The sequence below is a fragment of the Serinus canaria genome, chromosome 25 (genome assembly GCF_022539315.1).
Source record: "Serinus canaria isolate serCan28SL12 chromosome 25, serCan2020, whole genome shotgun sequence".
Lineage (NCBI taxonomy): Eukaryota > Metazoa > Chordata > Aves > Passeriformes > Fringillidae > Serinus > Serinus canaria.
The window spans coordinates 4,507,943-4,519,950 of NC_066338.1; the positions used below are offsets into that span (position 1 = coordinate 4,507,943).

At 51.0% G+C, this 12,008-nt stretch overlaps 2 protein-coding genes and 1 pseudogene across 2 annotated transcripts in view; 2 read left to right on the forward strand and 1 right to left on the reverse strand.

Moving 5' to 3' along the window:
- Positions 1-9,563, reverse strand: part of LOC127059078 (zinc finger protein 774-like) — a 160,865-nt gene extending 151,302 nt beyond the window's left edge. Inside the window, exons 1-3 of the mRNA XM_050983982.1 lie at positions 8,971-9,563; positions 6,851-6,932; positions 6,407-6,517 (exon numbers count right to left, since the gene is read on the reverse strand). Of these exons, the coding sequence (XP_050839939.1) occupies positions 6,407-6,517; positions 6,851-6,932; positions 8,971-9,563 (786 nt within the window). The remainder of the gene's footprint in view (positions 1-6,406; positions 6,518-6,850; positions 6,933-8,970) is intronic.
- The window catches only part of LOC115485198 (uncharacterized), a 2,106,330-nt gene that overhangs the window by 145,793 nt on the left and 1,948,529 nt on the right, over positions 1-12,008 (forward strand).
- The window catches only part of LOC108961171 (zinc finger protein 850-like), a 123,742-nt pseudogene that overhangs the window by 99,813 nt on the left and 11,921 nt on the right, over positions 1-12,008 (forward strand).

Consider the following 12,008-nt stretch of genomic DNA (forward strand, 5'->3'; position numbering starts at 1 on the left):
GGGTGAAGGAAGCGGGGAGGGCTGAGGGGAGCAGGAGACTGAGGGAGCGGGGAGGGCTGAGGGGAGCAGGAGATTGAGGGAGCGGGGAGGGCTGAGGGGAGCATGAGAATGAGGGAGAGGGGAGGGCTGAGGGGAGCAGGAGATTGAGGGAACGGGGAGGTCTGAGGGGAGCAGGAGATTGAGGGAACGGGGAGGGCTGAGGGGAGCAGGAGATTGAGGGAGCGGGGAGGGGTGAGGGGAGCGCGGCCAGGCCGAGCCGGGCTGCTCTGAGGGAGCCTCGCCCGCGCCGCCAACTCTCGCGAGAACTGCAGAAAAGGGTGGGAATCTCGTGAAGGGGGCGTGGCCCTGTATTGGGCGTTGCCGCACTGCCACGCCCACTCAGGGGTAGGGCAAGAAATGAGCGCGGGAACCCCAAAAGTGGGAGTGGGACCCCAAAAAAATGAGCCCAGGCAGACCAGAAGTGGGGCTTAGACCCCAAGGGACCCCGCCCCATGGGCCTGGGACCCCCAAAAGTGGGGCTGGCTTAGGGTTAACCCCGACCTCAAACCCAGCCCCAACTGCAGCCCCTTCCTAAACCCACAGCCCTAAACCAAACCCCACCTTTAAGCCTGACCTTACATTCAGCCCCCAATTTTTATCATTTATTATTATTAGCCATTAAACAAAATCCATAATATATTTCACATTTTTATATAAGGAATATTAATTAATATAAATAATATATATAATGTATATATTGTTAATATAAATTATAAATACGATAAAATAATAAATGATATAATAAATGATAATAAATAATCAGTCCATGCCTGGTTTGGGCTGTCAGATTTTACTGAATTTTATTTATTTCAGAGCCTGGGGGCACTTGAGGGGTCTCCATCCGTGTCACACTGTGGGCACTGAAAGGGACTGGGGGGGGCCTGTGCCTCTAAACCCACAGAACAATTAAATAATTAAATAATTAATCCCTTGGAAAGCCCCTGGGTGTGACAGGGATGGAATCTCTGGCTGCCCTGTGCTCCCAAGCCCAGGGGATTGGGATTTGTTTGCATTTTTATCTCAAGTGCTACTTGAGAGAGCAAAAAGCAGCTAAATAAGTAGCTTAAGTATCAGCCAAACTAACAATCAGCCAGATAAACAGCCAAATAATCAATCAGCCAAATTATAAATCATATTATAAGCCAAATTACAAGCTGTTAGAATTCATTTCTGCCCATTTTCCTTTGCCTGGTGCCCCCAGATACTCCAGGTCCATCCCCTCTGCCTCTGGGGGTCTGAGGGGGCCCGGGGGGTTCCCCTCCCTCAATTCACTTTTCATTTCTGTCCCCTCCCTTAATTAGGGGGGGGTCCGATGGTCCCCCAGTTCAGGGGTGGGGACCCCCAGCAGCCCCCAGGTGCGACAAGGATGGGCACAGCCCCGGGGTGGGGTCTGGGGCTTTGTGATTTGTTCGTGTTTTCACCTCAAGTGACTCCTTGGGGGAGTCAATATCAGCCAAAGCTTCCCACAACTTGTAACATTTGATTTTTGTAAAATTGGATATTTTTTTCCCCATCTGTTGTAAAATTTGATTTCTGTAAATTCTGATTTCCATTGCCCGGAGCCTGGGGGATGCTCAGGAGCTCTCTCTGGGCCCAGGGCTGCTTGGAGGGGCTCTGGGGATGCTCCCCTGCCCCTCTCACCCCGCAGGATGCTCGGGGGGTCTCCACCCTTCTCACCCTTGAAGGACACCGGGGGGGGTCTCCGTCCTCCCGCCATTCACGGGGGGTGGGGATCTCTGGCCGTCTCTTTTGGGGTCTCCATTTCTGCGTTTAGGGGCACCGGGGGTTCCCGTAAATTTTTCTGACACCCGAATGAGGACAAATTCCATTAATTCCATAAAATTCCAATAAATTCTTGTCCTGGTTTAGGGCAAATTTGGGAGAGAATCCCCAAAAAGGGCTTCTCTAAAAACAAACCCACACGGCCCCTCCCCCCCAACTGGTTTGGGAAGAATTCCTCGGAGAGAGGTGGAAAGAACTTGTTTATTTGACAAGCACAGCACCCCCCAGCACACACAGTGAACAATACCGGATGACATCACTCTTTCACTGCTCTGAAAGAGGTGACAAATTCAGAAAGTCTCTCCTGGTGGTGGTTTGCTGTTATCAGTCGCTCCAGCGCTGGGGCAGCTGCTGCAGCCACAAGGTGCAAACTCTCTCTCCATGTTCCAAATCCCAGTCCAGAGCAGTCAACAGGTCCAAACACGGGGGGGGAACAGTCCAGAAAGGAATTGGGACTGTTTAGCTAAATTAACTAATGAGAAGCGGGGGAAAAAAAGCAAGAGCAAGCAAAGCAGAAGCGAAGCAGAAGCAAGAGCAAAGGCAAAAAGCAGGGCAAAAAGCAAAAAAAGCAGCACTAAGTCCTGATGCTATCTGGATGTCCCGGTGAGTGGCTGATAAGAGGCCCAAAACAAAACTCTCAGTCTTAAAGGCACAGAACATAATATCCAGCATAAATTACACACACATGAATGGGGATGACAGTCACCCTAGGACACCAACACAATCCATTCTCCAATACCCCCAGTGACAGATTCCCGTATCTCCTGCTGCCCTTCCCCTCCCAGAGCTTTCCCTGGGGGACACCCCAGAGCTGAGCCCGGCCCCAAACCCACCATGTGGGAGAGCAAGGGGAACAAGGGACATGTGATCAGGTGGGTGATTGGCATCTCAGTCACTGCAGATCCTGGGGAGCACTGGGCAATGCTGACCACCTGCAGACAAGGCTGAGGGTTGGGGAGTGACAATTCCCACATCCATACATCCTGATATTCCTTTCCCTGCAGATGCCAAACCCCTCCAATCTCCCTCTCCAAAGCACTTTCCAGAGGGGAATATGCCCTGCCCTGACCCTCGTCCTGTCACACCTGCAGTCACGGAACCCTCCCAGAACACCTGGGTCATGGCCCTGGCTCTGGGCCCAGGCCAGCACTGGCCCTGAGCAGGATGTGCCCATCCCAGGGGACATGGGCAACTGGGCACCTGTCCCCAGGCAGCCACTCTGAGCTAACTGGGGTAACAGAGGTGCCCTGTGAGGAGGAGGGGCGTTGGTGCCCTGCCAGCATCTCTGACAAGCCCTGTTTACCCAGGCCCTGAGGCACCAGGAGGACATTCAGACATCTTGGGCTCTCCAGGAAGGAAAATCCACAGTGAAGTGGTTCCTGAGAGCTGTCCATGGCTGTGATTCCTGTTTGACATTCCAGGGCATTAGTGAAGGATTCTGCACATCTTTTTCCCCAGGGACAATGTGGATCCATCCGAGATGAGTTGTGGCCCAGCTGGGAAAACATTTCAGGCCAGTGCCTTGACTGTTTGCTCTGGACTTTCAAAGGAGCCACAGTGCCCACGGGGGAAGATTATCCTTGGGGGTTTTGGTACTTTGTGCCCATGGAGGAGAGACCAGAGTGTCCTCGTGGGGGATTCTTGACCAGGTGTATAAATGCTGTGACATCACTGGTGAGCTGAGGTGTCCTAACGTGATGTTAAGATGCTTGTATCCCTATTCGTGTGTGCTGTTTATGCTGGATATTATGTTCTGTGCCTTCAAGACTGGCTCTGAAGAGTGAATGTTTTGTTTTACTTTCTTATCAGCCTGCTCCTCTACGGCTGGCTAGACGTAGAGACGAGACAGTACCGTGTGCTAATTTTTGCTTTTTGCCCTGCTTTTTGCTTTCTTCTTTCTCGTGCTTCTGCTTTGCTTCTGCTTGCTGTTGCTTCTGCTTATTAGCTAGTTTAGTTAAACAGTCCAAATTTCTTCCTGGACTGTTTCTCCTTTCCTGTTTGGACCTATTTGAACCTGCTCTGGACTGGGACCTGGGAAACACGGAGAGAGAGTTTGCACCTTGTGGCTGCAGTAGCTGCCCCAGCACTGGAGGGACTGATAACAGAGCGACCACCCCAGGAGAGACTTTCTGAATTTGTCATCTTTTTCAGAGAGGTGAAAGAGTGGTGTCATCCGGTATTGTTCATTTGTGTGCTGGGGGTGCTGTGCCTGTTAAATAAACAGGTTCTTTCCACCTCTCTCTGAGGAATCCTTCCCGAACCAGTTGGGGGAAGGGGCCATGTGGGTTTGCTCTCTGGAGGGGCCCCCTTTGGAGTTTTTCTCCCAAATTTGCCCTAAACCAGGACAAAATTTGGTGCCCAATGCATGGGGCTTGAGAGAGAGAGTGGGAAAACCCTGTTTTGAGTGCATTTTGGTTGTCATTACTCTGTGTCAGTATAAAGCAGTTAATAGACATGCTTTTTGAATTCATAATGTCTATTGGGGTGAAGGCTTGCATGCATTTCTGGTCCCTAGGGTTTTTTGAGATCTTAATACCTCTATGGTCCCTCGGTTTATTTTCTTATCCAGAAATAGCTCTTGTATTGTCCCTAATACATAGCTTTTACAGCAGAGGGGCAGTGACCAGAATAGCTATCCTGCTGGGCTTGGTGGTAATAGCTTGTAAGAAGTTTATAAACATGCTGGGGTCTGCTCCAGGTGTGAATGGTTCGTGGCTATGGTTATGCATCCAGCTTGTTAGAGGAGGAGCAGGGGGTGAGGCTTTTCAGCCTTTGCTTTCCTTCTTCTCTGAATCTGTTACATCACTGTTGGAGAATGTTCAGTTTCCCCTGAATGTTAAAGAAACCATCTTTCTGGTATTCAGTCTGGTAAGCTTCCTCTACACAGTCTGCTGCTTCTCTAGAATGAGGGCTGAGATTTCTAGATGGGCTGATGAGACCCCTGACTCAGGAGTAGACCCAGGTGTGGAAAATCCTGAGTGGTGTTGGAAATGGGAGAATATGGGCCAAATCCTGAAGGAATTCTCTGACCCTGTGGTCTGGGACTTTCCCCATGAACAAATTCAGAACCCAGCTGAGGTGGGGGAATACCTGAAAGAGAAGTACCAGGATGACCCTAAGGAGAAAAAGATCATTGCAGTGAGCTGGGCGTTGGCCTATGCTTATGGCACACTGCTAGATACTGTGGGGCAGCAGAGAGAGGCAGGGGGGCAGGGAGATAAATCAGCAGCTATCCCAGTCAGTCAGGCTGCAGCCAACAGCCCAGGCTCAAAGCCAGCAGCCAAGCTAGATAGTGAGCCTGAGCCTAAGCCAGCAGCTAAACCAGACAATAAGCCTCAACCAATGGCTGTTGCTACCAGCACTAGAAGTGGGAAATGCATGGACAAGACCAATCAACTGTGGATGATGATGATGATGATGCAGGAGAAGGGCTCTCAATGCCTCCTGACACAAAATCAGGAGTCAAAGCAACAGGTGCAAGATCAGAAGCCAATATGGAGTCCTTTTCCCTGAAGGACTTCCGTGGCCTAAGGAAGATCACAGCTATATCTCCACCATCCAGCAAGAAAGAAACACAAGCTTTCCTAAGTGCCATAGGCTTTTGGAGAATGCACATTCCTGAGTACAGTAAGATTGTGAGCCCTTTCCACCTGGTCACCCGTAAGAAGAACACTTTGCTGAGCCCTGAGCAGCAACAAGCCTTCACCCAGATCAAGCAGGAGATCGCTCATGAGGTTGCCCTTGGCCCGGTGAAGACGAGACCAGAAATAAAGAACGTGCTCTGCTCTGCAGCCAAGAACCACAGTTTGTCCAGGAGCCTTTAGCAGAAAGTGCCTGAAGAGACTCGAAGCCGACCACTAAAATTTTACAGTCGAAGCTACAGTGGGTCTGAAGCCAACTATACCCCAACAGAGAAAGAAATTTTAGCAGCCTATGAAAGAGTCCAAGCTGCCTCAGAAGTAATAAGCACTGAAGCACAACTCCTCCTGGCACCCCGACTACCAGTACTAGAGTAGATGCTCATAGCAAAAGTTCCCTCCACGCACCATGCCACCAGTGCTACATGGAGCAAATGGATTGCTCTGATCACACAGCATGCCCGTATTAGAAAACTGAATCACCCTGAGATTCTAGAAATAATTTAAAAACTAACCAGAAAGTAAAAACTTTAGTCTTGCTGATGAAGAACAAGAAGTAACACGTGCTGAAGAAGCTCCACCATACAATCAACTGCCAGCAGAAGAAACACACTGTGCTCTTTGCACTGATGGTTCTTGTTGCATTGTAAGAATAAAACAAAAGAGGAAAGCAGCCGTACAGAGCCCTACAAGACAGGTTGCAGAGGCCACTGACGAAGAAAGTAGATTGAGCCAACTTGCTGAACTGAAAGCTGTTCAACTGGCCCTAGGTATTGCTGAGAGAGAGAAGTAGCCAAAGCTCTACCTCTACACTGATTCATAGATAGTAGCCAATGCTCTGTGAAGATAGTTAGAGAGGTGGAAAGAAGCTAACTAGCAACATAGAAGAAAACCAATTTGAGCTGCTGATGAGTAGAAAGACATTGCTACCAGAGTAAAGAAGCTACCTGTGAAGGTCTGCCATGTAGATGCCCATGTCCCCAAGAGCAGAGCCAACGAGGAGTACCAACACAAAGAGCAGGTAGACCAGGCTGCAAAGATAAGTGTCCAAGACAGACCTAGATGGAAAACACAAGGGAGAGTTATTCCTTGCTCGATGAGCCCATGATGCCTTAGGCCCTCAGTGTAGAGATGCCACCTATAAGTGGGCACGAGACCGAGGGGTGGATCTAACCATGGACAGTATTTCTCAGGTTATCCATGACTGTGAGATGTGTGCTGCCATCCAGCAAGCCAAGCGAGTGAAGCCCCTGTGGTATGGTGGGCAGTGGTCCAAGTACAGGTATGGGGAGGCCTGGCAGATCGACTACATCCCACTGCCCCAGACACGCCAAGGCAAGAGCCACGTGCTGACCATGGTAGAAGTCACCATGGGATGGCTGGAAACCTACCCTGTGTCTCATGCCACTGCCCGTAACACCATCCTGGGCCTGGAAAAGCAGGTCCTGTGGAGACACGGTACCCCTGAAAAGACTGAGTCAGACCACAAGACTCATTTCAAGAACGGCCTCATCAACACCTGAGCTAAAGAACATAGCACTGAGTGAGTGTACCATATCCCCTACCATGCACCAGCTGCAAGCAAAGTACCAAAGTACAACAGACTGTTAAAAACCACCTCAAAAGCTTTAGGTAGAAGATCTTTCAAAAACTGAGAGCAGCATCTGGCAAAGGCCACCTGGTTAGTTAACACCCAAGGCTCTACTAACTGAGTAAGCCCTGCCCAATCTGAGCCTTTGCATAGAATAAATAGAGACAAAGTCCCAGTGGGACATGTCAGAAGTTTGTTAGAGAAGAGAGTTTAGATTAACTCTGCCTTGAATACAGACAAACCCATTTGTAATGTTGTTTTTGCTCAAAGACCAGGTTGCACATAGTAAATAATGCAAAGAGAAGAACACAATGTGTACCTCAGAGAGATCTGATTGTTGGGTGAGACCTATGTGTAAATATCACTGTTTGCTAAATGTTACTACCATTGTCTGTGTGTAGCTGTATATTAGATGTCTGATGTATGTCTCTGTAGAGTTAGAATTTATATTAGTTTTAGTAGAAAGCTGATGATATGGGGAGTAGAATGTCCTAGGCTGACCATGTTATGCTTTTATCCCCAATTGCCTTGTTCTGTTTATGCTGAATAATAAGTTTTGCACCTTTAAGACTTGTTTCAGGGAGTGAAGGGGGAGAGAAGAAGCAGCAGTTTGTTTTCAGACACTGCACTCACTCCTCCACATTCCTGCTCCTGGACTGTGTTGTCTGCAGACAGACAGACAGACAGTGGGACAGAGCTCTCCTTTGTTTTAGTTAGTTTAGCTAGCTGCGGCAAAGAAGTTCCCTGGACTGGGTTTTTTTTCCCTTTTCTTTGGCCCTGTTCAAACTTGCTCTGGCCTGAACACCAGCAGAGCACCGGCAGCTCCACCTGTGGCCACCGGGCCGGGCCTGGCCCGCGGCATTTCCAGTTCCGGAGGGGCTGAGCAGAGACTGAGTGAGCTGAACTGCAACCCAGGGGGGACTTTGTGAGTTTGTCTTTTGGAGCAGCAAAGAGTTTCATTGTTTAATACTATTGAAGTTTTATTGTTTAATGGACAGTTTTTTTCCACTTTTCTCCAAGGAGGTATTTTCTCCCGGACAGGTTGGGGGGAGGGGGGGATTGAATCTGCTTTCCTAGAGGAGCCCCTTTGAGGGGTTCTCTCCCAAACTTGCCCTGAACCGGGACAGTGAATGTCTCCAGAATTTTGGGGGTTTTATTGGGATATTTGTGATTTTTTATTGGATTTTTGGGAGCATTATTAGGATTCTTTCCAGGTCTAGGAATTTTGAGGATTTTTTTTTTGTTCTTTGGTGGAATTTGCAGGGGGTTTGTGGGGTTTTTTTGGGTGCTGCCAAGATTTCTTTGGGTCTTGGGGGGATTTTGTAGGACTTTTTGTTGTTTTGGGCATATTTTTGGGAGGATTGGTGGGGTTTAATTGGGATTTTTTGTGGCGTTGTTGGGATTTCAATAGATTTTGTGGGCTTTTATTGGGATTCTAGGGTGTTCTAATGTGATTCTGTGATATTTAATGGGGATTTTGTGGGGCTTATTGGGATTTTCTGGGCCTTTAAGGGGATTTTGGTGTGTCTCAGCCCTTCCCCACACCTGGGAACAACCCCAAAGCCCCCTCAGACCACCCAAGGTCCCCCAAAATCCCCCAAAATTACAATAAGATCTTCCAAAACCCCAGAGAATCCCACAAAACACCAGTGAAACCCACTCAAATTAAAAAATACTCCCAAAAACTTCAATAAATGCCCCAAAACAACCAACCCCCAGCAAAACCCCAATAAAATCCCCCAAATTCCAAAACCCACCAAATCCACAACCACCCCAAAACTCAGTAATTGTCTCCAAAAACCCCACTAATTCCCGCTAAACTCCCAATAAAATTCCCCAAAGACCAAAAAAGCCACCTCCAAATCCCTCCAAAACCCTCCCAAAATCCCCAAAAAAGCCCCCCAATCCCCCCAGACTCACTGGGGCTGTCCTGGATCAGGGGGCACCGGCCGGTGGAACAGGAGCCACTTCAGGGGGCCCTCGGAGCTTTTTGGGGAGGGGGCACCATGGGAGACCCCCAAAAACCTGAAGGGGGAACCCCTGCTGTGCCCCCTCCCCCCGAAACCCTCAGACCCCGGTTCAGGGTGGGCCTGGGATCCCCGGGACCCCCAAATCTCCCCCAGGACTCCTCCAGGAACCCCAAACCCCCCAGAGCTCCCCAGAGTTTGCCCAGGATCCCCTGAGACCCCCCAGGCCCAATCGGGCCCAGCCCAGGATGCCCCTGAGACCCCCCAGACCCTTCCCCAAAACCCCACCCAGGACTCCCCCAGAACCTCTCCCCAAACCCCCCCAGACCCTCTCCCAACACCTCTCCAGACCCCCCCACACCGTCCCCAAAACCTCCAAAACCCTCCCAGGACACCCTCAGGACCTCCCAGAGCCCTCCCCAAACTCCCCCAGGACCATCCCAACACCCCCAGACCCTCCCAAGACTTTCCTACGGCCCCTCCCCAAAACCCCCCCAGACCCTCCCACGTCCGTCCGTTCCCCCCGAGACCCCTGTTAGGACCCATCCGCACCCCCCAGGTCCCCCCACAATGCCCCAGGACCCTCCCCAGACCCCCAGACCCCACCCGCACCCCCGGACCCCTCCCCTAAACCCCCCCAGGACCCTGCCCCGTCCCCCACCGATCCACTCTCAGGTCACTTCGCACCCGTCCCGAGCCCGGCGGGTCCCGGCGGCGGCGGGGAACGGGGCGCCGCTTCCGGAAGGCGGGCTTTGCTGAGGGGAGCCGCGCTGTGAATGGTTGGTTCGGGGACGTGCAGTGCGGTGATTGGCCGGTTCGGCGGGGCGCGCCGCTATTGGCTGGGAGCCCACGCACGCGGCGGAGGTGGGAGATTGTGAGGGGAGAGCGGCGGAGGAGAAGCTGAGGTGGGGCCGGTGGGGGAAATTTGGGGGGGAGGATGAGGGGGCTTTGGGGCGGCTGTGAGGCGGGTTTGAGGAGAAACGGGGGATTTTTCGGGGCATTGACGGGAAATCGGGGGGTGTGCGCTGTGTTTGGGGGGAATGAGGGGGTGTGAGGGGGCTTTGGTGGGTCTGAGGAGGCTTTCAGGAGCTTTGGGGAAAGCTTGAGAGGGTCTGGAGCGTTCTCAGATGGGTTTAGGGGGAGCTGAGGGGAATTGGGAGGGTCTGAGGGGATTAAGGGGTTTGAGGGGATTTGGGGCAGGTCTCGGTGGGTCTGGGTGAATTTTGGGGAAAAGTGGGGGGAGTCTGAGGGTCCTGGGGAGGTTTGGGGGGTCTTGGGGAGTGGTTTTGGTTCTGGAGTGGTCCTGGGCCAACCTTGGGGGGCTCTGGGGGTCCTGGGAGAGATTTGGGGGTACCGGGGCGTCTTAGGCCCACCCTGAACCGGGGTCGGGGGGTTTCAGGGGGAGGGGGCACAGCAGGGGTTCCCATGGTGCCCCCTCCCCAAAAAGCTCCGAGGGCCCCCTGAAGTGGCTCCTGTTCCCCCGGCCGGTGCCCCCTGATCCAGGATGGCCCCAGTGAGTCTGGGGGGATTTTTGGAGGGATTTTGGGGATTTGGTGCGGGGTTTTTGGGGAGAATTACTGGGTTTTGGGGGGGGGGGGCCTGTTACATGATTTGGGGGGGTTTTGTGGGTTTGTGGGGTTTTGGATTTTGGGGGATTTTATTGTAGTTGTGGAGGGTTTCTTGGGGGGGATTTATTGAAATTTTTGAGAGTGTTTTTAAATTTTGGTGGGTTCCACTGGTATTTTGTAGGATTTGCGTGTGTTTTTTGGGGATTTTGGAGGTTTTTAGTGGAATTTTGGGGGGGCTTTACAGTTATCCCCGGATGTGGGGAAGGGCTGAGAGGCACCAAAATCTCCTTAAAATCCCCAAAAGTCCATATAAAACCCACGACATCCCAATTAACTCTCACAAAGTCCTGTTAGAACACCCTAGAATCCCAATAAATGCCCACAAAATCCATTGAAATTTCAACAAATCCCCAAAATCTTAGTTAAACCCCACAAATCCCTGCAAAAATGTCCGCAAAACCATAAAAAGTCCCACAAAATCCACCCCGAGACCCAAAGAAATCTTGGCAACACCCAAAAAACCCCACAAAAACCTCCCAAAATCCTAACAAAAGACTCAAAAAAAGTCCTTAAAAAAACTGAACCCTCAAAGAATCCCACTAAATGCCTCCACAATTCCAATAAACCCCCCCAAATCCCCCAGTAATCCAAATAAATCCCCTCAAAATTCCAGAGAATCTCACAAAACCCTCACAAAATCCTAGTAAAAACCCCAAAAGTACAAAAAACCTTAAATGATTTCAATAAATCTCGCCCCCCCCACAAGGCCGATGGAGTCCCCAAAATCCCCAAAATCCACAAACCCCCAAACTCAGTAATTCTCTCCAGAAACCCCAATAATTGCCACAAACTCCCCCAGCCCACGGGTATGAACCAGCTGTGCTCCCCATGGTTCCAGTTGCTCTCTTTCACCCTCACTTTTGTTCCCAATCACTCCCAGTATCCCCAATATGTTCCCATTTGCTCCCAAGCACTCCCAGTCACCCTCAGTTTAGTGGCACTCACTGCCAGTATGTTCCCAGTCACCTCCAGTATGATCCCAGTTCATCCCAGGATAAACCCAGCAGTTTCCAATCGCCCCCAGCATGCACCCAGTCACTCTCAGTCATTCCCAGTTATTCCCAGTTGCTCCTAGCATGATCCCAGTTGCTCACAGCTGCTCCCAGTCACCCTCAGCTGTAGCCGCTGGCTACGAGGCGACCTGGTTCTGGAGTGCGGCACGGTGACTCAAACACAGAGTCACACGGTCCATGTGCTGCTGACACCAATATGGTGGATAGCAAATGGCGTTTATTCAAAGGTTTCAGGGGTATTTATGGCCTAGGTAGTTTATGTCACTTCCTCTGCCCTTGTCCTGGGTGCAGCCAAGGTCAGACTGAAAGTGAGGAGGGGTCTTCCTGTCTACGCGTAACAGCCCGAGATC